The following is a 25,865-nucleotide window of genomic DNA, read 5'->3' on the forward strand; positions in this document are numbered from 1 at the left end:
CCATTGATACTTCGAAAATCGCAAAATGTAAGTGTAAATAAAAAAACAACGGTGGGGGGCATCCATCCTGATTTTTTGATATTTGCTTAGTAATATATTGGTCTTTGATTTTAAACAAAAAAAAGTTACATTCCAGTTGATGTACTTTGATTTTTAGCGTCATATATGCAGACGTCTTCATATCCATTGATACTTCGAAAATCGCAAAATGTAAGCGTAAATAAAAAAATAACGGTGGGGAGCATCCATCCTGATTTTTTGATATTTGCTAAGTAATATATTGGTCTTTGATTTTAAACAAAAAAAAGTTACATTCCAGTTGATGTACTTTGATTTTTAGCGTCATATATGCAGACGTCTTCATATCCATTGATACTTCGAAAATCGCAAAATGTAAGTGTAAATAAAAAAATAACGGTGGGGGGCATCCATCCTGATTTTTTGATATTTGCTTAGTAATATATTGGTCTTTGATTTTAAACAAAAAAAAGTTACATTCCAGTTGATGTACTTTGATTTTTAGCGTCATATATGCAGACGTCTTCATATCCATTGATACTTCGAAAATCGCAAAATGTAAGTGTGAATAAAAAAACAACGGTGGGGGGCATCCATCCTGATTTTTTGATATTTGCTTAGTAATGTATTGGTCTTTGATTTTAAACAAAAAAAAGTTACATTCCAGTTGATGTACTTTGATTTTTAGCGTCATATATGCAGACGTCTTCATATCCATTGATACTTCGAAAATCGCAAAATGTAAGTGTAAATAAAAAAATAACGGTGGGGGGCATCCATCCTGATTTTTTGATATTTGCTTAGTAAGATATTGATCTTTGATTGTAAACAAAAAAAAGTTACATTCCAGTTGATGTACTTTGATTTTTAGCGTCATATATGCAGACGTCTTCATATCCATTGATACTTCGAAAATCGCAAAATGTAAGTGTAAATAAAAAAATAACGGTGGGGGGCATCCATCCTGATTTTTTGATATTTGCTTAGTAATATATTGGTCTTTGATTTTAAACAAAAAAAAGTTACATTCCAGTTGATGTACTTTGATTTTTAGCGTCATATATGCAGACGTCTTCATATCCATTGATACTTCGAAAATCGCAAAATGTAAGTGTAAATAAAAAAACAACGGTGGGGGGCATCCATCCTGATTTTTTGATATTTGCTTAGTAATATATTGGTCTTTGATTTTAAACAAAAAAAAGTTACATTCCAGTTGATGTACTTTGATTTTTAGCGTCATATATGCAGACGTCTTCATATCCATTGATACTTCGAAAATCGCAAAATGTAAGCGTAAATAAAAAAATAACGGTGGGGAGCATCCATCCTGATTTTTTGATATTTGCTAAGTAATATATTGGTCTTTGATTTTAAACAAAAAAAAGTTACATTCCAGTTGATGTACTTTGATTTTTAGCGTCATATATGCAGACGTCTTCATATCCATTGATACTTCGAAAATCGCAAAATGTAAGCGTAAATAAAAAAATAACGGTGGGGAGCATCCATCCTGATTTTTTGATATTTGCTAAGTAATATATTGGTCTTTGATTTTAAACAAAAAAAAGTTACATTCCAGTTGATGTACTTTGATTTTTAGCGTCATATATGCAGACGTCTTCATATCCATTGATACTTCGAAAATCGCAAAATGTAAGTGTAAATAAAAAAATAACGGTGGGGGGCATCCATCCTGATTTTTTGATATTTGCTTAGTAAGATATTGATCTTTGATTGTAAACAAAAAAAAGGTACATTCCAGTTGATGTACTTTGATTTTTAGCGTCATATATGCAGACGTCTTCATATCCATTGATACTTCGAAAATCGCAAAATGTAAGTGTAAATAAAAAAATAACGGTGGGGGGCATCCATCCTGATTGCTTGATATTTGCTTAGTAATATATTGGTCTTTGATTTTAAACAAAAAAAGTTACATTCCAGTTGATGTACTTTGATTTTTAGCGTCATATATGCAGACGTCTTCATATCCATTGATACTTCGAAAATCGCAAAATGTAAGCGTAAATAAAAAAATAACGGTGGGGAGCATCCATCCTGATTTTTTGATATTTGCTAAGTAATATATTGGTCTTTGATTTTAAACAAAAAAAAGTTACATTCCAGTTGATGTACTTTGATTTTTAGCGTCATATATGCAGACGTCTTCATATCCATTGATACTTCGAAAATCGCAAAATGTAAGTGTAAATAAAAAAACAACGGTGGGGGGCATCCATCCTGATTTTTTGATATTTGCTTAGTAATATATTGGTCTTTGATTTTAAACAAAAAAAAGTTACATTCCAGTTGATGTACTTTGATTTTTAGCGTCATATATGCAGACGTCTTCATATCCATTGATACTTCGAAAATCGCAAAATGTAAGCGTAAATAAAAAAATAACGGTGGGGAGCATCCATCCTGATTTTTTGATATTTGCTAAGTAATATATTGGTCTTTGATTTTAAACAAAAAAAAGTTACATTCCAGTTGATGTACTTTGATTTTTAGCGTCATATATGCAGACGTCTTCATATCCATTGATACTTCGAAAATCGCAAAATGTAAGTGTAAATAAAAAAATAACGGTGGGGGGCATCCATCCTGATTTTTTGATATTTGCTTAGTAATATATTGGTCTTTGATTTTAAACAAAAAAAAGTTACATTCCAGTTGATGTACTTTGATTTTTAGCGTCATATATGCAGACGTCTTCATATCCATTGATACTTCGAAAATCGCAAAATGTAAGTGTAAATAAAAAAACAACGGTGGGGGGCATCCATCCTGATTTTTTGATATTTGCTTAGTAATATATTGGTCTTTGATTTTAAACAAAAAAAAGTTACATTCCAGTTGATGTACTTTGATTTTTAGCGTCATATATGCAGACGTCTTCATATCCATTGATACTTCGAAAATCGCAAAATGTAAGTGTAAATAAAAAAATAACGGTGGGGGGCATCCATCCTGATTTTTTGATATTTGCTTAGTAAGATATTGATCTTTGATTGTAAACAAAAAAAAGTTACATTCCAGTTGATGTACTTTGATTGTTAGCGTCATATATGTAAAGTTGTAGTTTTTTAATTTTTTGTTAATAAACGATAATTATAGTTTTTTGTTTAATTTGAATGGAAAGGTCGGAAAACATGTTTGAATTTTATATAAATGAGACTTACAAACGTACAAATATAATTTTGAAGATATAAAATCTATTGCTGAAATCTATTGCTAACTTCACATAGGTGATTGATGGGAACATTCGAGGAGAATATGTAGTAGATTACCTTCTTTTCCACACTCACAGTTAGGTAACTCTGTGAGACCCAAACTGAACATATGAAGGGGAGTAAGAGCGTGATTACATCTCAATCTATTTATAACTCTTATGAAATGGCGATTTGATACAGAATGAAACCATCTTTTTATGGGAATTTCAGGCTGCATTTGTTTGTAATTACTTCCAGTTCTCGTGTTTCGATAATACGTTTGCCAGTTTTCTTTTTGATGTCGTTTACTAATAATAACGAAATATTGGAACAAGCGGTTTTTAACAAATTAAAATAAAAATTAATAAGGCGTAACGTCGCCCTTAGCTTGAATAACAGCCTTAACCCTATTAGGCATTGTATCAACTAGGCCTTCACAGAACTCAGGAGTGAAACTATCCCATATTTCTTGCAATTTAGTACGTAGTTGTGGCAAAGTACGCTGAGGGTTATTTCTTAGGCTTTGTTTCATTTTGTGCGAAAGTGTCTCTATTCGATTAAGATCCGGGCTACTAGAAGGATGTAACAAAACTTTAATGTCAAGTTCTCCCATCCATTTTTTGGTAGATTTAGCCGTATAGCATGAGGCTCCGTCCTGTTGAAAGATAAAATCTCCGGATGGATATAACGTTGCCGCACTTGGTAAAAACAAATGTTCAAGGATATCTTGATATTTGACTGCGTTTACTATGCCTTCAATAAAATGTAAAGTTCCCACCCCTTTGGCCGACATACAACCCCACAGCATGATATCCTGTGGAAACTTCACAGTCCTTTTGAGACAATCTTTATGGAATGCTTCTGTCTTTTCCCTAAACACACGCTTTCGGTAATCTCCCACACAGACATCAAATTTGCTTTCGTCGCTATAGATAACTTTGTCGCAGTGAAGTTTGGTCCACGAAAGTTAAGAATTAGCCCAAATATAACGATTCCTTTTCTGAGCTTGTTTTTCTTTGGCCTATTCAAATAAATAAAAAATAGAAAATTTATATCGGAAATAAGAACCTATCAAACATACCTTATAAAAACTAAGACCGCTTTTGTGGATATATTTGCGACAGCATTCTCTGGAAACATTCATCCCAGTTTCTCTATTCCATCTAGCAGATACTTCTCGTAGTGTACTTCTTCTTCCCGACTTACATATTCTGATTAAATGTCTGACACTCCTTTGAAAAACAGCTTTTGGACGGCCTGAGCTTTTGCCGCGAACATCAATACTGGCAGTTTCACCATATTTCTTAATTAAATTAAACACAGTAGTTGTTGCTACCGTTAATTCACTGGAAATTTCACGCATTATTTTCCCCTTGTGGTACTGATGAATAATAATTTCTCGCACTTTTGGATCAGTAGGTTTTCCGCGTGCCATTATTGTATTTTACTGATAATAAAACTGACAGTTAATTTATTCAAACTCAAATGACGCGTTATAATTATTGTTGACAACAAACTAGCTACTCGTATGTTTGATTTCATAGCCTTCTTTCCGTCAAGCTTATAAAACTTCACTCGTTTCTCGCCAGGCACGCTAAAACGCGAAGAAAATTTAAAATGTTCCAATATTTAGTTGTCTGCCTGCAGTTTTCGGTTATTAAAATTAATTGAACTGTATTCAACATAAAACATATAATTAAACCGTAAAAATAATTCCATACATCATAAAAAATGTTAATTTCATATTTACATTTAAAAAAAAATTTAAATAAAAGAATTTCGGTAAATTGGCATTTTATTCGCCAAATAACTGCTTGTTCCAACATAAATTTGTTAGGGCTCGTAAGTGGTTGATTGTATGTGATGGCTCATTCGTCCATCTCATTACCATCGTCCATCTCATTTCGCTTATTCCCATTATGATTAGACCATAACATAAAACAGTACAATAGTTGTTTATTTTCATACATATTTGAAGATTGTAAATACGCCCAAATACAATTCCTTTAAAAACCTAAATTCCCTATAGCTCTTGCGGCGTACGCGTACGCTATATTTCAAGGTGACTCTATTTTTTGCTAAAAAATGTACCAACTCGTCCCTTGTCGTATGAAAACAGGCCAAGCATGAAGTATTCGTTTACGTAGTATGGTCATTTTTTTACCGGATCGATGAAAAATACCTACATAAACGTATATAAAAAAAGAACCCGACACAGTGTACTAGGTATTATATTTTATATATTAAATTAAATGGATGGTGTTTTACAGCATAGAGCTCACCCGAAGCCTGTTCAAGATTGAAATATTAAATTTTAAATATAGCAGGGGCATTCTAAAGTCACATTCCTTCTTGGTGGTTAATGTAACCTGATTATGTGGTGTTAATAGGAAATAATGGAAGAGACAAGTGAACTAATGCGAAACGTACTATGACAAAAATGCTTTGTCTTTAACATTGATTTGAAGGTGGAGTTACTACTACAAATGATAATGCTAAGTGGGTGGTGGTATGACTTTAAAAGTATTTTTAGGATGAAATAGAAAAAATCACGGCTGCGCAATCTTTTTTGCAATTTTTTGCGTTTTGTTTTGTCAATCATCATCATCAATGGTGCTACACGGCTACAGCTCTATGGAAGAGTCTCGACCTTTCCAAGTCTATTACGCCAGTCAGTCCTATCCATTGCCAACCGTTGCCAGTTTGCTGCGCCTATTTGTCTCCCATCCTCATCTACACCATCCTTCCATCTGATTTTTGACCTACCCCTATTTCTACTTCCCACAGGTTGTGACATAAGGATTCTTCTAGGAGGGTTGTTATGCTGTGATCTTGCTAGATGTCCTGCACATCTTAGTCTTCCTATTCTTATAAGAGATACTACGTCTTTAAATACCACCAAATATTTGTTTATATCTGTGGTATACCTCGTAGTTGTACAGCTGGTTCCTAAAAAAAACTGATACGACTCTTAAAGCGTATTTTGTAGAAAATTGAGCAGTGTATTTTGAAGTATTTACATACTGTCACTGTGAAATCTTAACATTTGTCAGATAACTTATTCTGTTCAACCTCAAAAATGACTCCATATGCTAGCAAAGAACTAAAATCAAGAATTGTGTAAAGAAAATGTAGGATAGTTTGTCACTATCTGCCGTAGCGAACCATTTTAACGTAAGCATAACAACAGTTTTTAATATTAATAAAAGATGGAGAGAACAAGAAACTCTCGAAAGAAAGCAAGGTTCTGGAAGACCAAAAATATCTACCGCTTATGAAGATCGTACGCTTTTCGAGAGATTAAAAGACAATCCTTTTGAAGATGCGAAAACTGCAAGAATTATGTCACAGTTTCCGGGAAGAAAGACAACAACTTGGCGCAGAATTAAAGCATCGCGTCTTAGGTACCGAACTGCAGTAAAAAACAAGCTCTTACACCACAACAGAACCAATCAAGACTTATATTTTACTTTTAACCATCAGCTACAAAATCAAGATTTATCTTTTAATTTGGTTACAATTCTTGCTATATTTTTGAGTTAAGTCGTTTCTTTTATACTTTAATGATAATAAAAATAATAATAACAACAACCCTATATTACCTACTCTTTATAAATTGCAGGAATTCAAAATAATATAAAAATTTAAACCTTAATAATTACATATTACAATTTATGAATTAACATAATATTATGTAATCAGTTGTTTGTTTATTTTATTATTTTTCTGTCATAATAAAAATATAATATAATGTCAGATCAATCAAATACACTGCTCAAAATGATCAAATCTTACTAAGAGTCGTATCAGTTTTTTTAGGAACCAGCTCCTCCTCCAAACACCATTTTCACAGATGCCACCGAATATTCCTCTCAGGATCCTTCGTTCAAATATAAGCAGAACGTTTCAACACTGGCTGTATAAGGATTTTTTATATCTTTATTTTTGTTTTTTGGCTGAAGTTTCTGCTTCTCATATGTCTACTCAGTCCAAAATACCATTTGTTTACTAGGATTATCCTTCGCTTGATTTCCGTCATGACGTTCTCCTTGGGGATCAGGGAGCCTAAGTATGTGAATTTGTCCACCACTTCAAAGGTAGAGTTATCAACAGTGAATTGGTGACCGATGTTTCTGGCTCTATTGTTGGGTGTTGATGCCATAATCTTATGATGATGCCTCGTTTACTTGCAGGCCTCTATTCGGGCATCTCTGACCGCCTTTTTCAGAGCTATGTTGAAAAGGAGACACGCCTGTGATTGTTCGCCTTGTATTTCGACTTTTCAAACAACTTTACGCATTGTAGCCTTAACTAATCTTATCAGTTTATCGGAGATATAGAATTCATCCATAGCTTCATACAATTTATTTCTTAGAACACTATCATAGGCCGATTTAAAATCTACGAAAAGTTGGTACGTGTTGATATTGAATTCATTAGTTTCATGATCATGTAAATTTTATTGCATTTGAGTGATATTATATTTTCCATAAGATGTGTGTAGTGTCCTTTTAATTTCTTCATACTGTGCGACTCTGTGCTTCGCTATAGAACACCATCCATACGATATACAGTAGCAAGCCCCACATCGTTGATATCTAATACCGTTTACCTTTACATGAGAACTCTGAATGGGCTAAGTGCTCACTCGAGGAGGACAAAATAAGAGAAAAGATATAATAAGAGAATTGACGTCAATATGACTGTATGTTTGCCGTTTTGTGCACGCTTACTTGATTAATTTGGTTTTCCTGAAAGTAATTTTTTTGCGTAATTTTGATTTTTTTATATAAAATTTAATCATCGAGACAAGTAGTATGAAGTTACTATACAATTCCCCATAACCCATAATATAGTCTTAACTTAAGTAAAAGCACTTTACACAGTGGGGGTATACAAATTTATATGTGGTGACTATCTAAAAGTTACATCGGCCTAACTGGTAGGACCTTTAACAAACGTATAGATAGCAGAACATAAAAGGTCTTTCAACAATAGAAAAACAGATTCTACGTACGCAATTTACCTTCTAGATCATCTGGATTTTTTAATGTTAATGTCAGATAACGGAAGAATTTGAGGAAACTGCATAGAATCCAATCTGACGACGAAAATCATGTTAATAACAATAATATGGAAAAATTATAAAGAGATATACATATGTACTCAGGAAAATTACTCCCGAATACAGATTAGTTCAATGAGGTTAAGTTCGCAATAATAGAATAACAGATAATTTTTCCTACTATGTAATTTAAAATCAATATTAATAAATGAACGTATAACCAGTTAGAAACATTAGAATGTAGTTTTCTTCTTTTGTTGCACTATAATAACTGTTCTGTACTGTATATTCTACTATACTGTAAATTCATTCAAAAAATAAAATAAACACAAAAATATACAATATCTTTTCATGTTTTCTCTTTCGCTTTTACCTTTTTCTTTAATTTCCGCAAAATGAAAGAGATATGGCTATTTAACTTTTCTTGGAACGATCGTATCTTTACAGCGAAAAAATAAAGATTTCCATTTGTATGGGAACCGTTTCTGACAAAGAATCAGACATAGAGATACTTCGACGAAATTCAAGTCAGGCATGAACGTAGAATGGAGTAGGGAAGAGGGGTATATCACCTTACTAAAGTTTTTGATAAATATTAATAGATTGTAATTATACAAAATTATATCTAAATTATTTTTGTTGCAGGCGAAAGCAGTTGGACGAGTATTATTCGAACAAGTCTGTAAGCAGTTACACTTATTAGAAGCTGATTACTTTGGTCTAGAATACTCAGATGATCATGGAACGAAGGTGAGTCTTTACAGCACGATATTGACCTATACAGTGATGACATTTAGGTTGGAATAAATTTATTTTCTCGAGAATGGGCGATTTTGGAGAGAAATCCCGAAACAGGTCGATTTTTATTTTTAAATTATGATTTTTTGGCATATTATCATACTAGTGACGTCATCCATCTGGACGTGATGACGTAATCGATGATTTTTTAAAATGAGAGTGGGAGTTGTGTGATAGCTCATTTGAAAGGTTATTTAATTCTCTATTCAGTAATATAAACGTTAACATAACCATTTATACATGGTGTCCAAAAAATTTTTTTTAATTAAACTAATTGAGACAAATAGAAGAATGTGTTTGTAATTCGTTTCATTCAAAATATATTTTAGTGCTGTCAGCAAACAGAAAGAAATGTTTACTTGACACATATTTGTTTTTCGCTTAAATTCAATGGTAAGGCTGCCGCCCACCTGTCTCTTAAATGGCCAAAGGCAACTGTAATCTATACAGATGCATCCAAAACATCGGAAGGGACCGGATGTGCTTTCTACATTCCATCTAAGTCAACAGAAAAAATGTTCAAATTACCTTCTAATTGCTCAATTTTTAGTGCAGAAGCAATTGCAATTCTTGAATCCTTGATATATTTCGATAGTTTAAACAATAATTCAGTGTTAATAATATCCGATTCATTGTCAGTTTTATTATCTCTCAAAAGTTCAAAATTACCCAATTATAATTCTAATCCTTTCATTTACCAAATTAAGAACATGCTTGTCAAGCTTAAAAATAAAAATAAAACTACTAATTTTATTTGGGTAAAAGCTCATGTTGGTATAAAATATAATGAGCATGTTGATTCTTTAGCTAAAGCTGCACTAACCTCTTCAGCTGAAATTGTACCAGAGGAGAGAATTTGTATTCCTGGCACTTTTTGTATCTCTAAAATAAATCAAATAGATCGTTGGAAAACTTATTGGCAAACTTTTTGTAACCACTCAACAACACAATATATTTATATACAACCACAAATTCCAAATTCGAGATGGTTTAAGAAATTTAGTAACATCCGTAAATATATAACAACCTTAATAAGATTAAGATTTGGTCATGCTTGTTATCCTACTCATCTTGCTAAAATCAAAATTTACAATTCAGACTTATGTGAAACATGTCAAGAACAAGGAGATCTTAATCATATCTTTTTTAACTGTTCCAAATATATTCAGCATACAGGAACTCTTTTAAGCAGCTTGCAAACGCTGCAAATATTTCCTCCGTACCAAATAAATAACCTATTGGCTACTAATAACAAAAGAGTATATGATTGTCTAATCAAATTTATACATAGTACAAATGTATGTCTGTAATCAATTTTAGCCAATCTCGTTAACCTTTTTTTTACCCAATTGTTTATTTTCCCTCCTTTGCCCTATTTATAGTAATATATTTTAGGAATTTTTAAGAGGTTTTTTTTTACTATTTTGATCTGTTTGCAATAGATAGACACTTTTTTATTTAGTATTAAGTAAATTAGAATAATATGTTTTTCTTTTTAATAATTTGTATTAGGTTTAATAGTTTTTTTGTATTAGGTTTAATTATTATCAAGTTGTATCTGGCTAAATAGCTAAGTGCTAAAGTCACAAAAAAAAGGCTGCTGCCCACCTGTCTCTTAGCAGTTTGAACATTCAATTCAAGCGAAAAGCAATGTTTATTTATGAAATAAACATTTTTACATGTTTTCTGACAGGAGTAAAGTGCATTTTGAATTAAATAAATTGCTTACATTCTTCTTTTTGTGTCAATTAATTTAAACAAAAAAATTTTTGGACACCCTGTATAAATAATTATGTGAATGTTTATATTACTGAAATAGAGAATTAAATACCCTTTCAAATGAGCTAGCACATAACTACTATTCTCATTTAAGAGGATGGATACGTATTTTCGGCTGCAATGCTATTCAAATGGGGATTCATTTTTTTCGAATCCTGAGAAAACTAATAAGTATTTTTGAAAAATTTAAACGCAGAATGAAAGATTGCGTTATTAGCGAGGGCCGAAAGTCCCTGAGAACTTCTGTAATGTTTATTTTAATAAGTTACAGGGGTGAAAAACTAAGAGAAAATTTAATGTTATTTTTAATTTCAAATATCTCATTCAAAATAAACTTTTTATTTATTCTAAGTGACTTTCGGCCCTCGGTAATAATTTAGTCTTTCATTCTGCGTTTAGATTTTTCAAAAATATTTATTGGTTTTTTCAAGATTCGAAAAAAATGAACACAATGTCCCTGGTAATATTTTCCAAATCTATCTTTGCTATACAACGCACTCAGTCGAATAGAACATTGTCAGGATAATGTCAATCAGACACTGACAATCAGTGACAATTTTAAATATTTGACATGAATCGGGAATATTTTGAGTTGTTGATTAAATAATATTGAGATATTATAGTGTATTTGATAAATAATTGATTTAAGACGTGAACTTTATAAAAAGTTATTTATTGTGTATTATTTATGGAAGATAGCAGCAGAGAGTACATCAAGATATATTCTGTGATCCAAGTATTTTGTTGTTAAAGATGTTCAAAATTTTAAGCGTTCCATAGTAACAATATATTATTAAAAAATCAGTTTAACACTTTTCCTCTTTTCTCGATTGAGTATTAGTTTTTGTTGTAGGTACATATAAATTATTACAATCACTGAATACATAGTTAGTGAAATATCACATTTATTAACTGAATTAATAATTTGCAATTATACAAAAAATAACAGTTATCGAAGAACATTCAAAGGCCATCTCTTTAAGTTAGTTATGACATTGTCAAGTAGAATGACATTCTAGTAATATTTACATATCCATACCAGTGTGAATTTTACTACACGTAATTTGCCATGTAAATACAGAAAAGGTAGGGATAGCCGTAAAATATTTACGAATTATGTACCCATGGCCTTAAAAAATAATCGATTACATCATCACGCCCAAATTGATGACGACACTAGTATGATATACATACATGCCAAAAAATCATAAATAATTCAAAAATAAAAATCGACCTGTTTCAGGATTTATCTCCAAAATCGCCTATTCTCGAGAAAATGAATTTATTCCATCCCAAACGTCGTCCTCACTGTATATGTCTCACTTTGAAACAAGAAGCATCGACAATGTCCAATGTGAAATAAACTATATATTGTTACACTTCTTTTTTATCACTTTTATTGAAAACAGCAAAGAATATTACAATACTTTTTAACAACTCGAACAGAATGACAGAACTATTCTCTCTCTATCAGCGAGGTTCCTACAGCCTCTGCCGCTTCTCGCATTTCGACCGCCATCGTTTTCTGTCCATCCATTCGTCTTCTTTGATGGCTTTATCTTTCATGATGTGCCGTACATTTTCTTCCCAGGCAACTGAAGGTCTTCCCCTTCTTCTTCTTTGGTGTGATATGTAATTTAAAGCTTTCTTTGGCCATCTATCTTCATTCATTCGTTTCACGTGACCATACCACACTAGTTGTCTAGTTTCAATTTTATCTACACTGGAATATACAGTATGTGTCCTTCTAATATCTTCATTCCTGATGTGATTTTTTTTAGATATACCACGCGCTCTCCTTAGATAATCCATTTCTACTACTTCTATTCTTTTTCTATCTTTTTTGTCATCTGCCAAACTTCTGCTCCATAAGTCATAATAGGCTCTACCAAGGTACGATAGATTGTCAATTTCGTTTTTTGTCTTATATCTTTAGACCACAGTAGAGAGCTTAGAATGTTTACCGCTTTTTTGCCCTGCTGCGTTCTCTTTTCGATGTCTCTTTTGGTAGTGCCTTCTTTAGATATTATAGATGCAGAATACAGAACTATTCAAAAACTCAATTACTATGTATGTACTACTACTTGAACTGTCATCTTCCTGTTTATATACATTTTTTGACGTTCCAAAAGGAGATATCTCGTGACTTGTAGAATATTCTAGATTTTTAATACTTCTTCTTTTCTTCTAGGAATTTTTTCTATGTGGAATAAACCTTACGGAACTGTCGTAACACTATATGATTTGAACTAGTCTTTTTACACAGAACGTTGTTTTACCCTGGCATTTACCAAAAAAGTTTAACGTCAAAGGCTAAAATGATTTGTCATTCATCTACAAATAATAATCATTAATTAGCATTATTTACATGAAATTGAAACAAAGTGCAATCATTGAAGTGACTGAAGATATGTATGATTATATTGGTATCTTTCATAATACATAGTATAAAGTACGAAAATTCTGGAAAATACGAGGCCAAGGATTGCCAACAAGCACTTGTTCATTTTCATCTTCTCCAATTACTAGCTTTTTACAATTTTCAATGTTTGGTAATAGGTTTTTCCATGACTTTGCAGTTCGTGAAGACTTTGCAAACTCACACATAGTTAATGATTCCAAAAGTCTTTTTGACTGTAGATATAGATATCTATAGTCCATTACTATCAATAGATATAGATATCTGACTATCCATTTAAGACTTACTTAATCCTAAGCCTTTCTACATTTAAAGTTTTAAAGGATCTACTTTAACCTTCCGATGACCAACCTTTTTTTGTTACACGGATGACCAAGGGGGGGAAAATGACCCCAGGTCATAATGTCAAAAATGACAATTAACAAAAAAATGAAGTTTTTTTTTCATTCAGCCAGTCACAACATGAGTATTAGTGCCATGTGTAGTATGTATGTTGAGTAAGTGTCTTGTTACTTTGCAAAGTCGACGTCATTCGCGTAAAACTACTTGGAATTACACATAATAGACGGTATTTTACTAGACATCAACTTCAGAATATATTTTTTATTCGTATAATATAGGGAATTTTTTTATTTCAAAATATGAGGATATCTAGAATGATATTAAAGTCAAATAAAAAAATAATGAGTTAAAAATTGAAAATACTTTTGAATTTATTAAAGAAAAACATACGCTGGGGTCACAATTTCCCCCGCTTGGTCATCCGAAGGTTAAAGTGTATTAGGTATATGTCTGAATTGTCAATATGAATGAGTAAGATAAAATTAAATGTGTATAGAGAATAATAATTAATAAAGCATATCTGATAGAAGCATAGTACACAAGGTATCCGTTACTCTCTTTTGCAAATAATGTTTGCCTGTTGATATATTGTAAATTTCATTCGATTTCAGTATTGGCTGGACCTCCAGAAACCCATCTCCCGGCAACTGGGCCTGTCGCTGGTCGACCCCCTCCTCTACTTCTGCGTCAAGTTCTACACCCCCGACCCCGCCCAACTGGAAGAAGAGTACACCCGGTACCTGTTCTGTCTTCAAGTGAAAAGGGACCTGTCTCAGGGAAGCATGCAGTGTAACGAGAACACGGCAGCTCTTATGGCCAGCTACATCGTTCAGGCCGAATGCGGAGACTACGTCGCTGAAGATTACCCCGACCACACGTACCTTTCCAGTTACAAGTTCGTGCCCCAACAGGACCACGAGATGGAGAGGAAGATCATGGAGAATCACAAAAAACATGCGTAAGTAGTAATACTAGACTGTAGTGAGATGTTGATTATAGTTACCTACTTTCGAGTATTCGTTACAAACCGTTACTTTTGTAGAAAGTAATCATTTACAGTATTCGTTACATTGATTACTATGATTCCTTTTGTTACTTTTGTATTTGAGTACCGTTAATCATATCGAGAATCGTATTTCTCAGTAGGTAGGTATTTTGTGTAGGTATTCCGTCACACCCTTAAAACGCTTCATACCGATAACGATATTCGATAACACTCATAAAATACCGGTCCAGTCCACTACTCGCTGGGATACGATTAGTATTTTTTTATAGAAAGTAATCAAGTGTACTGGTTGTAGATACAATAGTCGTTACTCGGTCTGATACGATTGGTACGAAGTAATCAAAGTAGATAGTACAATAGTCGTTACTCGCTCTAATACGATTGGTACAAAGTAACGAAGTAATCAGAGTAATCAAAGTAATCAAAGTAGATACAATAGTCGTTACTCGCTCTGATACGATTGGTACGAAGTAACGAAGTAATCAAAGTAACGAATAGTTACTTTTTCAACATCACTACTAGACTGTTCAATAAGTTTTGCTATTAATAATTTTATGGTTTGAAATACATTTTATTATTCAGTGGAAAGATAGAATATTTTGGACACGTAGTAAGGAGAAAAAAATATAATATTCTTCAACTTATTGTGATGGGTAAAATCAAAGGACGCAGAGGAATTCGTAGAAACAGGCCTCTTGGTGAATAATATCAGGGAGTCAACAGAAATAAAGAAAGCAAAGCAGCTATTTAGAATAGCTCGAGACAGAGACAGTTTCGCCATGTTAATCGCCAACGTCAAGGGGACATAATAGGGCACGTTAAGAAGAAGAAGTCTCCCTGAACATCAATACACTTGTTCTCACGAAATTTCAATTTATAAATTCCATCCCTGAAGTGAGAATTTGGAAGGGTTGCAAAATACGCTTCCACGGCTGTTTGACCTTATCATTTGATCAAAAACGCTTTCCACGCATGAATTTTTTAGGTATTGAAACAGATGGAAGTCGCTAGGGGCCAAATCTGATTGTGGATGCTCCAACAATTCGAAATTTAATTCGTGGAATTTACCCATTTTTAAAATGATCATAAGTATGACACGGTGCGTGTTGCCCTGATGAAAAAGGAATTTTTTCTTCTGCCAACCGGGTCATTTTTCAGGAATATTTTCCTTATCTAAATCCACAAACAAAATTCCTCTCACATCCCAACAAACTGATGCTAACACCTTCTTGGCCGATTTCTGGATACGAACTAGTTTCGGAATCGAGGAACCAGGTTCACACCACTCTATGGCCTCTTTGTTTTGATTCAAGATCATGGCGATAGACGCAAGTCTCATCCATAGTGATGAATCGACGCAGAACACAAAATCTACTTTATCCTTTCGAAAACGCTATAAACGTTACTGAGAAAATCGCATTTGAATGTGGTTTTGTTCCGTTGTTAGCGAATGCGGCACCCATTGTAAACTCAGCTTTCTGGTGTCCAATACTTCAGTCAACATATTGCTTACACTGCCTAATGAGATGCCTAGGGCTTCTACTAAATCTCTTTTAGTCCCTTGAAGATTTTCCAATACTATATCCTCTATTTTTCTATGATTTCTAGTGTTGTTGCCGTTTTTGGACGTCCTTGACTTAGATCGTCTTCAAGGCTTTTAAATATTAAAACCTATAATATGGACATATAGTATGGCATCGAACAGTGGGGTTGTGCTAGTAAGAGTAATGTAGACATCATCCAACGATTCCAAAATAAAGTGTTAAGGAGCATTGTCAACGCTCCTCGGTACTACAGGAACAGTGACCTCCATAGGAACCTAGAAATGGATACTGTTAACAAGACCATTGACAAAATTGCCAAGGGTCACGATCAACGACTTTTCAACACGTAATATTGAGGCCACCTAGCTCCTGGACAAGACAGAACATCTGGCTATAAGACTCAAGAGAAAGAAGCCTTTCGAGTTAGTTAAGCAGAGTATAGTGCAAGTGATGGCACAGGTTAATATTTGTGCAATAAATTAAGGTGTTCCTTAAAGGGGATATGGTTTGAAATGTTACCTCCAAAAAATATGAATTTTGCGGTGGACATCCGAACTCGTCATTGGATCATTTGCAAAAAATATTCAAAAAGATTTTATTAGCTTATGAGTTTTTCGAGGTAGCGCTGTCGAGTTTTTAAGTTTTAACGATTTTTGAGTGTTTGGTGTGACTCAGAAGTCAAGAATACCAAAATTTTTTCCAAAAAAAAACTGTTAAAATCAACATATTTATTATTGCTTATTGTTACCAAAAAATAAGCATAAAACAAAAAATATCTCGACAGCGTTACCTCACGAAATTTCTAAAGAAAATCCGTGCAAAATTTCCGGTGGATAGGTCAACTAGTTTTTGAGTTACGATGTCCACCGCCTTTGAAAAAATGTAGTTTTGAGAAAACGCGTTTTAAGTGTTGACCACTTTTATTTTCAATTTCTATTTTGTCTGTCAAATCATAAAGTGATGCACACCGGAATATGTTTTTGAATAGCGGAGTAATTTACAAAAGAGAAGGGGAACATCTGTTGAACGTTTCTCACTACGCTCAAGGACGCTGGCGTGAAGCTGTTGCGTATTTCCAGTAATTTTGCTCCGATCAATCTGAAATTTTTGGAGAGCACTCTTGAAGTTACGTACTTTCATTTAAAATAATAAAATTTTAAAAAATTCGAAATTTTCAAATCATAACCCACCTCCTTAAAAAAAGTATATAAGTTCATAATTATGTAGATAAATTGCAAATATAGCTCTATTATCGAATTCTTTTACTGTCTTAGGGGCCAGTCGCCTGCAGAAGCGGACCTAAACCTATTAGAAACAGCGCGCCGATGCGAACTATACGGAGTTAAAATGCACCCTGCCAAAGACCACGAAAACGTGCCGTTGAATCTGGCCGTAGCTCATATGGGCATCATAGTTTTTCAAAATTATACCAAAATCAACACGTTTTCATGGGCGAAAATTAGGAAAATATCCTTCAAACGGAAACGATTTCTCGTCAAACTTCACCCTGAGGGATACGTAAGTGCTGTGACATCCAATTTTCGGTGCCACTGTAGTATGCGGTCTACCCCGAGGATACCTGTGCATATCTAATATAGTGTGCAGAATAAGTCAATTTTGTGACGTATTCCCAACTGAAATAGTAAATTAATATGGCAGGTATCAATTTGTAAAATTAAAATAATAACTTTTCTGATTTATGCGTTTTATGCACTTTATAAAGATTTTGCTGCCGACACTGTAATATAATAAAGGTTATACACCGCATTCCTCTGTAGACCGCAAGCTATAGCAGAAACCCGACGGTAGACCACATACTATAGTAGCACTTAATTTTCCCATCATCTGCATACTAACTTGTCTTTTATGTTTTTAGGGCTATTATAAAGACACCGTCGAATTTTTCTTCGAAGGTAGAAACGAATGTAAAAATTTTTGGAAAAAGTGCGTGGAAAATCACGGGTTTTTCCGATGTTCCTCAGTCAAACACGTCTCACGGCACAAAACAAGAGTACTATCGAGAGGTAGTTCTTTTAGGTAGGTAGACATTTTTCAGTAGCACTCCAGACTCCAGTTAATGAGAGCAACAAAAGGATATCTCCGATTTCTATCTTAATGCATCGATGTTGATGAAATTTTGAGAATAGGCTCTACAACCTTCTAATTCAAAGTCTTCCTTATGTCGATATATGCTTATTATTTTTTAGGGGTGAAAACTACCCCTTATAATTTAAAATAAAACTCTTTGTAATTTTGAAAACTCGAATTAAACTCTTTGTAACATAAATCAAAGTACTTTTTAGGCTTTGAGAGTGCAACATTTCGTTTCAATGCTTTTTAAATGCATTCTCATTTTTTTTCGAATGCTGAGAAAACTACTAAGTATTTTTGAAAAATTTAACCCTTATAAACTCTTAAAAATGTAATAATTTAATCCTTATTTATAAACCACCACAGTTCAACTTTTTGAGCATATTTAAATTCTGAGGATGCGGGGTTAAAATATACTGCTTATCTTTTCTTAATATAACAGTGATCAATCTTTTTTGCACCGTCAAATGTTTAAATGCAATCATTTGGCCACAATCATCACCAATGCATTTAGCAGTGCGTATTTTAAAGGTCTTTTCAAGCACTACAAAAAGTGTTATCAGCAGTATACCTACAAAATCGATAATTTTTTCTGTCTCCTTTCCCCTACCATATCTCCCTTTGTGTTACAACTAGAAGATTTCCGAAAAAACGAATCTTTTTGTTTTTCCATAAGCTACAACAATGTTTTTTACACTTTTTTCGTTAGGTGCATAGATTTTAAGTTATTCACAAAAAACCGTCCAAAAAGGTGTAATTTTTCAATTAATATTGCAAATTCTCAATCACGAATAACTCAAAAACTATTGAATTTTCAAAAAAAAATATTACAACGTTTTTTGCTTACAATTAGGTCCTCTAACGACTCCATGGAATTTTTTGACCAAAAAAATTTCTACCTCCGAGAAGGAGTGGGAATCACTCCCCAAGATAGAAGCATATTTTGGCATAGGGTAGACTTTGTTTATTGAGCTATTCTCTACTCGCTGTGAAAATATCAAGTAAATTTATGCATTAGGACGGAATTCGGGGCCAAATACCCTCATTGACTGCATTATAGAGCGCAGAATTCACACCCCTTACTATTTTTCAGGTATAGCGGTAAAACCCAGAAACAAATAATCGAATTCGTGCGAGACAACTACGTCAAACGTCAAACATTCCAAAGGTGAGTCGAAGGACTTTTTGTGGCATGTTAAATTTTCTTTTGTTCGATATCACACACATTCACACTTTACACGGAACATCTCGAAGTTTTTTTACAAGTGACACTCGAAAAAACACACTGTTAAAAGTTCAGTAAAAGTAATTCCCCGTTTCGGCGTAGTTTGTACATAATATTTACGAGTTTTTTATGAAGTTATAGATTGTTGGTTACATATCAAACATTGATACAGTTATTTTTAAGAAAAGAGTCAAATATTGATATTTTTTAATCTTTTTCATTATTATTTTCTAACTTACAAGCTATGATAGTACAACTAGACCAACGTGTTAGCATTAACGTTAATGGCAATAAGTTGAACTGTCGTAAAACATCGCTGACGTCATCGTCATTATAGCGAGCACATTCGGCACAGCGGGCACCTCCCAATACGGACGACGATACGTCACGACGACCCCAGACGTATACAATGGCAGTGAGATAAAACAAATCCAGGAATATGTCTACCTAGGCCAAATTCTGAAACTTGACAAAGAGAACCAAACAAATGACTAGAAGAGCAAGACTCTCATGGACAGAATTTGGAAAACTTAGTTGGATACTTAACCGCAAAATACCCCAATACTTAAGGAGTTGGTTCAATCAGTGCATCCTTCGTATTATGACATATGGATGCAGGGGTGTAACCAGGATGATCCTAAGGGGGGTTACAACTACTTGATGGTCTCTGGGGGGTACGGAATAGTAATTAGAGCTCAAAGTACATCCAAATGGGGGGTATTATAAATGGTTACGCCATGTATGTATGTCAAACCTGGACTCCAACCAAGGCAAATATGAATAAACTAGCCACAACGCAAAGGGCAATGGAACGAGTAATGTTAGGTACACCGTCAGATAAAAAGATGAGCGACTGGGTAAGATCAAAAACAAAAGTCGAGGATATCACAACAAAAATTACCAAACTCAAATGGAGCTTCGCAGTCCACGAAGGCCACAATACCTTGGATACCTTACGAAAGTAATCGATCAAGCGGAAGACCAGAGATGATTTAAGTAGAAAGAGAATAGCTGGAACAAATTGGAAGTATGTTGCTAAGGATAGAGATCCATGGAAAAGCTATGGACGATAGAAGAAGGCTAAGAAGAAACTTATAAAAGAGTGCTGATGTTTGCTCCCTTCAGATCAATATTTGCACAGTAGTTTTGTTTTTGGTGCCGTGATGCAGTAAGTAAAATATCCAAATGTCCATAGCCAGGACAAATATCCTTCCAAAAGTTCTTTAAAGAGGTGGAAAATTAACAGACAGTTCAGTGTATGATGAACAATATGGGCAGAACTAAAAGGCAAAGGAGACAATTCAAATGTCATAAGGATTAAAAGAAAGAATCTCAAGAAAAAGTAAATCATTAAAAACTAATAGGGAAAGAACCTGCTGAACGACAGAAAGAGAGAGAGAGAGAGAGAGAGAGAGAGAGAGAGAGAGAGAGAGAGATGAGGAAATAGCTGTCGGTTATAATAGTTGTCTGCCTATTAACAGAACACAGAATTCACATGCAAACAAAAATCGATAAGCTAACACAGTACTCCGACATGATTGGTCTCCAGATAAATGCAAAGAAAACAAATGAAAAAAATGAATAAAATAAAAATAGGAGGTAAAGAAATCGAAGAAGTAGATAAAGTCACTTATTTGGGGTCAATCGTGGAAAGAAAAGAAGGATGCACAAAATACGTAAAAGCAAGAATAACGAAGGCAAAATTCGCATTTAATGCGTTGAAACAAAATCTGGCAAACAAGTGAAATATCAGAAGCAACAAAAATCAAAGTATTCAATACCTGTATCAAAAGCATATTACTCTACGGAACAGAAACTTGGAAGCACGACGAAAGTACAACCAAGAGGCTACAGACTTTGATAAATAAGTCCTTAAGAAATATAATAACAATTACTGGCTTAATAAAATAACGAATGTAGAATTATGAAAAAGAACAAAACAAACCAGTATAATAACAAATATTAAGTCGAAAAAATGGAAATGGATTAGCCATTCGTTAAGTAAAGATCCTAATAACATCACAAGACAAGCACTCGAATATCAACCTGAAGGGACAAGAAAGAGGGGAATGCCAGATAATACCTGAAACAAAACAGTAACCAGATGGATGGAGAGGCAGCGCCGAAAAATCTCTGAATTTACTAAAGCTAGTTTTTTCACAGTTGATTACCGTGATTGTATAGAGAAACATACTGCGGTCGGTCAAGCGTAACGTAGAACAGGTGGTACTGACAGCTTGTCAAAGTTGCTTATCTGCGGAGGTAATTAAATCCATTTACTAAGGCTGAAAATCCGTACACACATTCTAAATTGAATATAAATAAAAGTTATTATAGTCGGTCAGCTGTATGACGGGACAGAGCCGGTCGGTCGGCCTCAATGAATGTACAGGGATATTCACTATATTTTGACCCCCCTCTAAACTGTTTTATTTACAGAATTAGAAAAAAATGTAAAATACAAAAGTTATTCGATTTTTAATTATGATTTTTTGACATATATATCGTTAGTGACGTCATCGATCTGGGCGTGATGACGTAATCGACTATTTTTTTAAATGAGAATAGGGGTCGTGTGCTAGCTCATTTGAAAGAATATTCAATCTCTATGCAGTAATATAAACATTAAAATCATTATTTATACAGGGTGTCCAAACAAAATTTTTGAATTATTAATTGAACAATTAATTTAATTTAAAAAAAAATTTTGGACAGCCTGTATAACCAATCATGTTAATGTTTATTTTACTGAATAGGGAATTGAATAACCTTTCAAATGAGCTAGCACACGTCCCCTATTCTCATAAAAAAATAGTCGATTACGTCATCACGCCCAGATGGATGACGTCACTAGTTCGATATTATAATTATCATAATTCGAATCACAAAAATCATAATTAAAGCATCGAATAACTTTTGTATTTTACATTTTTTTTTCTAATTCTGTAAATAAAGCAGTTTAGAGGGGATCAAAATATAGTGAATAACCCTGTAAATTCATTGGGGCCGACCGACCGGCTCTGTCCCGTCATACAGCTGACCGTGTATAATAACTTTTCTTTATATTTAATTTAGAATGTCTGTACTGATTTTCAGCCTTAGTAAATGGATTTAGTTACCTCTTTAAGCAACTTTGACAAGCTGTCAGTACCACCTGTTCTACGTTACGCTTGACCGACCGCAGTATGTTTCTCTATACAATCACGGTAATCAACTGTGAAAAAACTAGCTTTAGTAAATTCAGAGAAATTTTTCAGCGCTGCCTCTTGAACTAAGAGAACCCAACAGAATCGGCTTACGATGGCGGGAAGTGAAAAACAAAGCAAGAAACAGAAGAGAATGGAAGGAACTGATATGCAGATTAACCATAGAATAAACTCAAAGAAGATGCGCTTGGTTGGCCACCAGTCGTCTTGCACCACCGGCCAAGAAACGCAGATGCATCCAATACTCCTTTCGGAGTGATGGTTCAAGAGAGAGATATTTACGGAGAGATAGATGAATAAGAGGTCTGAAAAGACTGAACAAATTGGTACAGCGCCCTCTAGTGATCCAAGAGGAAAACTTCAAATTAATGACAACGCAGATGAGCCAACTGTTGGCAGTTTAAACATGAAAGTTTTGTGTGTCTATGTGATACATACAAAATATTTATTTGATATGTTAAGCAGACAAGTAGAAAAAATTGAATGTGGCAAGTATCGATGTGATAATATGTAACAGCAATCTATCAGTAAATAGTTTGCTTTTTTGCTTATTCCGAGTAACGTAACTATTTTTTGAACTTGATTCCCAGTAAGACTATTTCTTGTAAAAGTAAGATAGGTAGCTGATTTGTGAAGTGTGGAGCATGGTTGTTCTGTAGCATTTAATATGGTAAATGCTGTTTTCCGACAGATTGTTATACATGTAGATAACTGTCAAAACAGGGAAGGAGGAAGGGTATTGATTATATGTCGTAACGAGATTACATCTAAAATATGTCGTTTCTATATTTCATTTTGTTGTAATAAGTGTATACTGTTTGCTTGATACGTCTAACTATGGTATTTAACGGTATATTTCGCTCATGCGGAAGAATAGTGTCACAACTCAAAATATGTACATACAATTTTTTTCAGGGAAGACAAAAATGATTTTTTTAGATTTTAAATTGTACTTTTTAAACTGTAACAACTTTTAAAATTTATAAATTAAAAACGAAGAATTCGGATAAGTGAATGTTTCTAATTGTGTAAGAAGCAAAATCAAAAAAACTATGATATCTGATAATTTAACAAAGAAAAAAAGATCAACATTTTGAGTTCTGTCACTTTTCTTTTAAAATATTAGGTTTTCGTGATAAATAACAATACGTTCACGTCAAATGTGAGAGCATAACTGAGAAGTGGCATTGTTCCGTAATAAAAATATTTATATACCGCCAAATGAATAATGACACTACCGCCATCTTACGAAGTTGGAAGTAAACATCTATGCGACTTTTTTCCCTGGTAAAAGTGTAGGATTTTTGGAGTCAATTTAACAAGATAACTGGAATTATGCATTTTTTGAGTTGTGTCACTTTTCTTCCGGATGAGCGATTTAGTGTATTTAGCTGTAAATTATACGTACAGGTTTGAAAAAAAATTTTGCTTGGTGTTGAGAAAACATTAAACAAGAAAAAAGAAGAAAAATATTAACATTATCAACGCTGTAGCTGAAGATCTGCATTACTGGTGCAATATTCCTTCTGATGTTGATATGAATCGTCTTTGATATTGTCTACACCAGTCGCAGGTGCACCTTCTTCTTCTCTTCCTCAGGCTTTCCCTTTTCAGGGGTCAGTGTTCCTTACTCTTCTTCGCCACTTATTTCTGTCTAAATTTTCACTGTGTGTGACATTAACTCTATTCCTCTATCGTTGTTACAGTCCTGAAGGTATCCTTTATCTTTATGCAAGGATACTATCACACTCACTGTCCGTCCATTGGGCATCCTTTCTTTCTCATCATCCTACTCATCATTTGCCACAAAACATCAACCCCTTGCTCCAACTCACACAGGGAAATATCTAAGGAAAAAGAAGCATACGGAGACACAGAATATCGTGGCTGCGCAACCTGAGAGAATGGTACATCAAATGAACTTTTCAGAGCAGCCGTCTCTAAAGTCCGAATAGCTATGATGATTGCCGACCTCCATCGCGGAGATGGCACTTGAAGAAGATCAACCCCCTCTTCCAAATCTCCACAGGTATTCCATCAAGTCCTCCTTCCTTACCACTCTTCATCCTATTTAACGCCTCGACAATATCATCCTCGCTATTCCCGCTATTACATTTTCATTTGGAATCGCGCATCTTCTGTCTCTTCTCTGGTGTTCTTCGTTTAGCATTCTAAAGTATTCATACCATATTTTCTTTATACTCCAGGGTAATAAGCTGGAAATAGACCATGTTCGGGACACTCAAAGATCCAGGTAGCTGACTACTTTTTTAGTTATTGTAGACCTATAGGAAGAAAACCTACCTGTTTCCTGCCTAGAGTTCGCGTCCGTTTTTTAATTAATAACAATTTAGTGCAAAAATCGCAATTTTTTCGATTTTTTGCACTCTATTCAAAAGCTACACAGTTGACATAAAACTACAAAATTTAATTTTTTATAACATTGAAAAACCTTCAAAATTCCGATTTTTGTAAGTTAAAAAGTTAATTTGTTGCTACGCAAACTGCAAAATAAGTGAAAATCGTTATTTGTTAATAACTTTTACTAAAACTACTTTAGACCTTTAGTGTTTCACCCAAAGTTGTGTATTGGGGTACTTAACAAACCCTCAAAATTTGAGACCGATCCATTAATTAGTTTAAAAGTTATTCTATTTGTTTATCCCAGAGACCTTTATTTTGCAATAACATAAGACAGAAAATAATGAACATAAGGCAATTCTGCGCATGTCAAATGAAAGTAGAAAAGTGATACTATCAAAATGTACTAAAAAAATATAAAAAAATTATCTAATATAGTCAAAAATACTAATGCCAAATTTTTGAAATTTTGTAGTTTATAAACATTTAGAACAACTTTAAAAATATTGTCCGTAGAAAAAATCATTTTACATATTCGAAAAGTTGTATGTTACACGAATTTTTAAAAATATAGTTCAATTGGTGACTAGTTGTGGTAAGTGAAGGGGAGCTGGGAGCCGACAAATGCACGACTTCAAAAACTAAAAAAGGCAACTTAAAACTACTATCATTTTCTATATCTCGGGATCTACTGAATATATTTTGATCTTTCTTTTTTAATTTGTATGTAATTTTTCTGTACAATACAAATATGTAATTTGTCTATTTGCAATTTGACATTTATTAATTAATA

At 33.6% G+C, this 25,865-nt stretch overlaps 1 protein-coding gene across 2 annotated transcripts in view; it reads left to right on the forward strand.

Moving 5' to 3' along the window:
• LOC114325331 (FERM, ARHGEF and pleckstrin domain-containing protein 2-like) overlaps nucleotides 1–25,865 on the forward strand; it is a 176,785-nt gene that overhangs the window by 93,678 nt on the left and 57,242 nt on the right. For both annotated transcript variants that reach the window (XM_050648935.1, XM_050648936.1), the window contains exons 3-7: nucleotides 8,947–9,051; nucleotides 14,251–14,597; nucleotides 17,464–17,707; nucleotides 18,066–18,226; nucleotides 19,374–19,448. In XM_050648935.1, the coding sequence (XP_050504892.1) occupies nucleotides 8,947–9,051; nucleotides 14,251–14,597; nucleotides 17,464–17,707; nucleotides 18,066–18,226; nucleotides 19,374–19,448 (932 nt within the window). The remainder of the gene's footprint in view (nucleotides 1–8,946; nucleotides 9,052–14,250; nucleotides 14,598–17,463; nucleotides 17,708–18,065; nucleotides 18,227–19,373; nucleotides 19,449–25,865) is intronic.

Source organism: Diabrotica virgifera, chromosome 4 (assembly GCF_917563875.1).
Source record: "Diabrotica virgifera virgifera chromosome 4, PGI_DIABVI_V3a".
Classification (NCBI taxonomy): Eukaryota; Metazoa; Arthropoda; class Insecta; order Coleoptera; family Chrysomelidae; genus Diabrotica; species Diabrotica virgifera.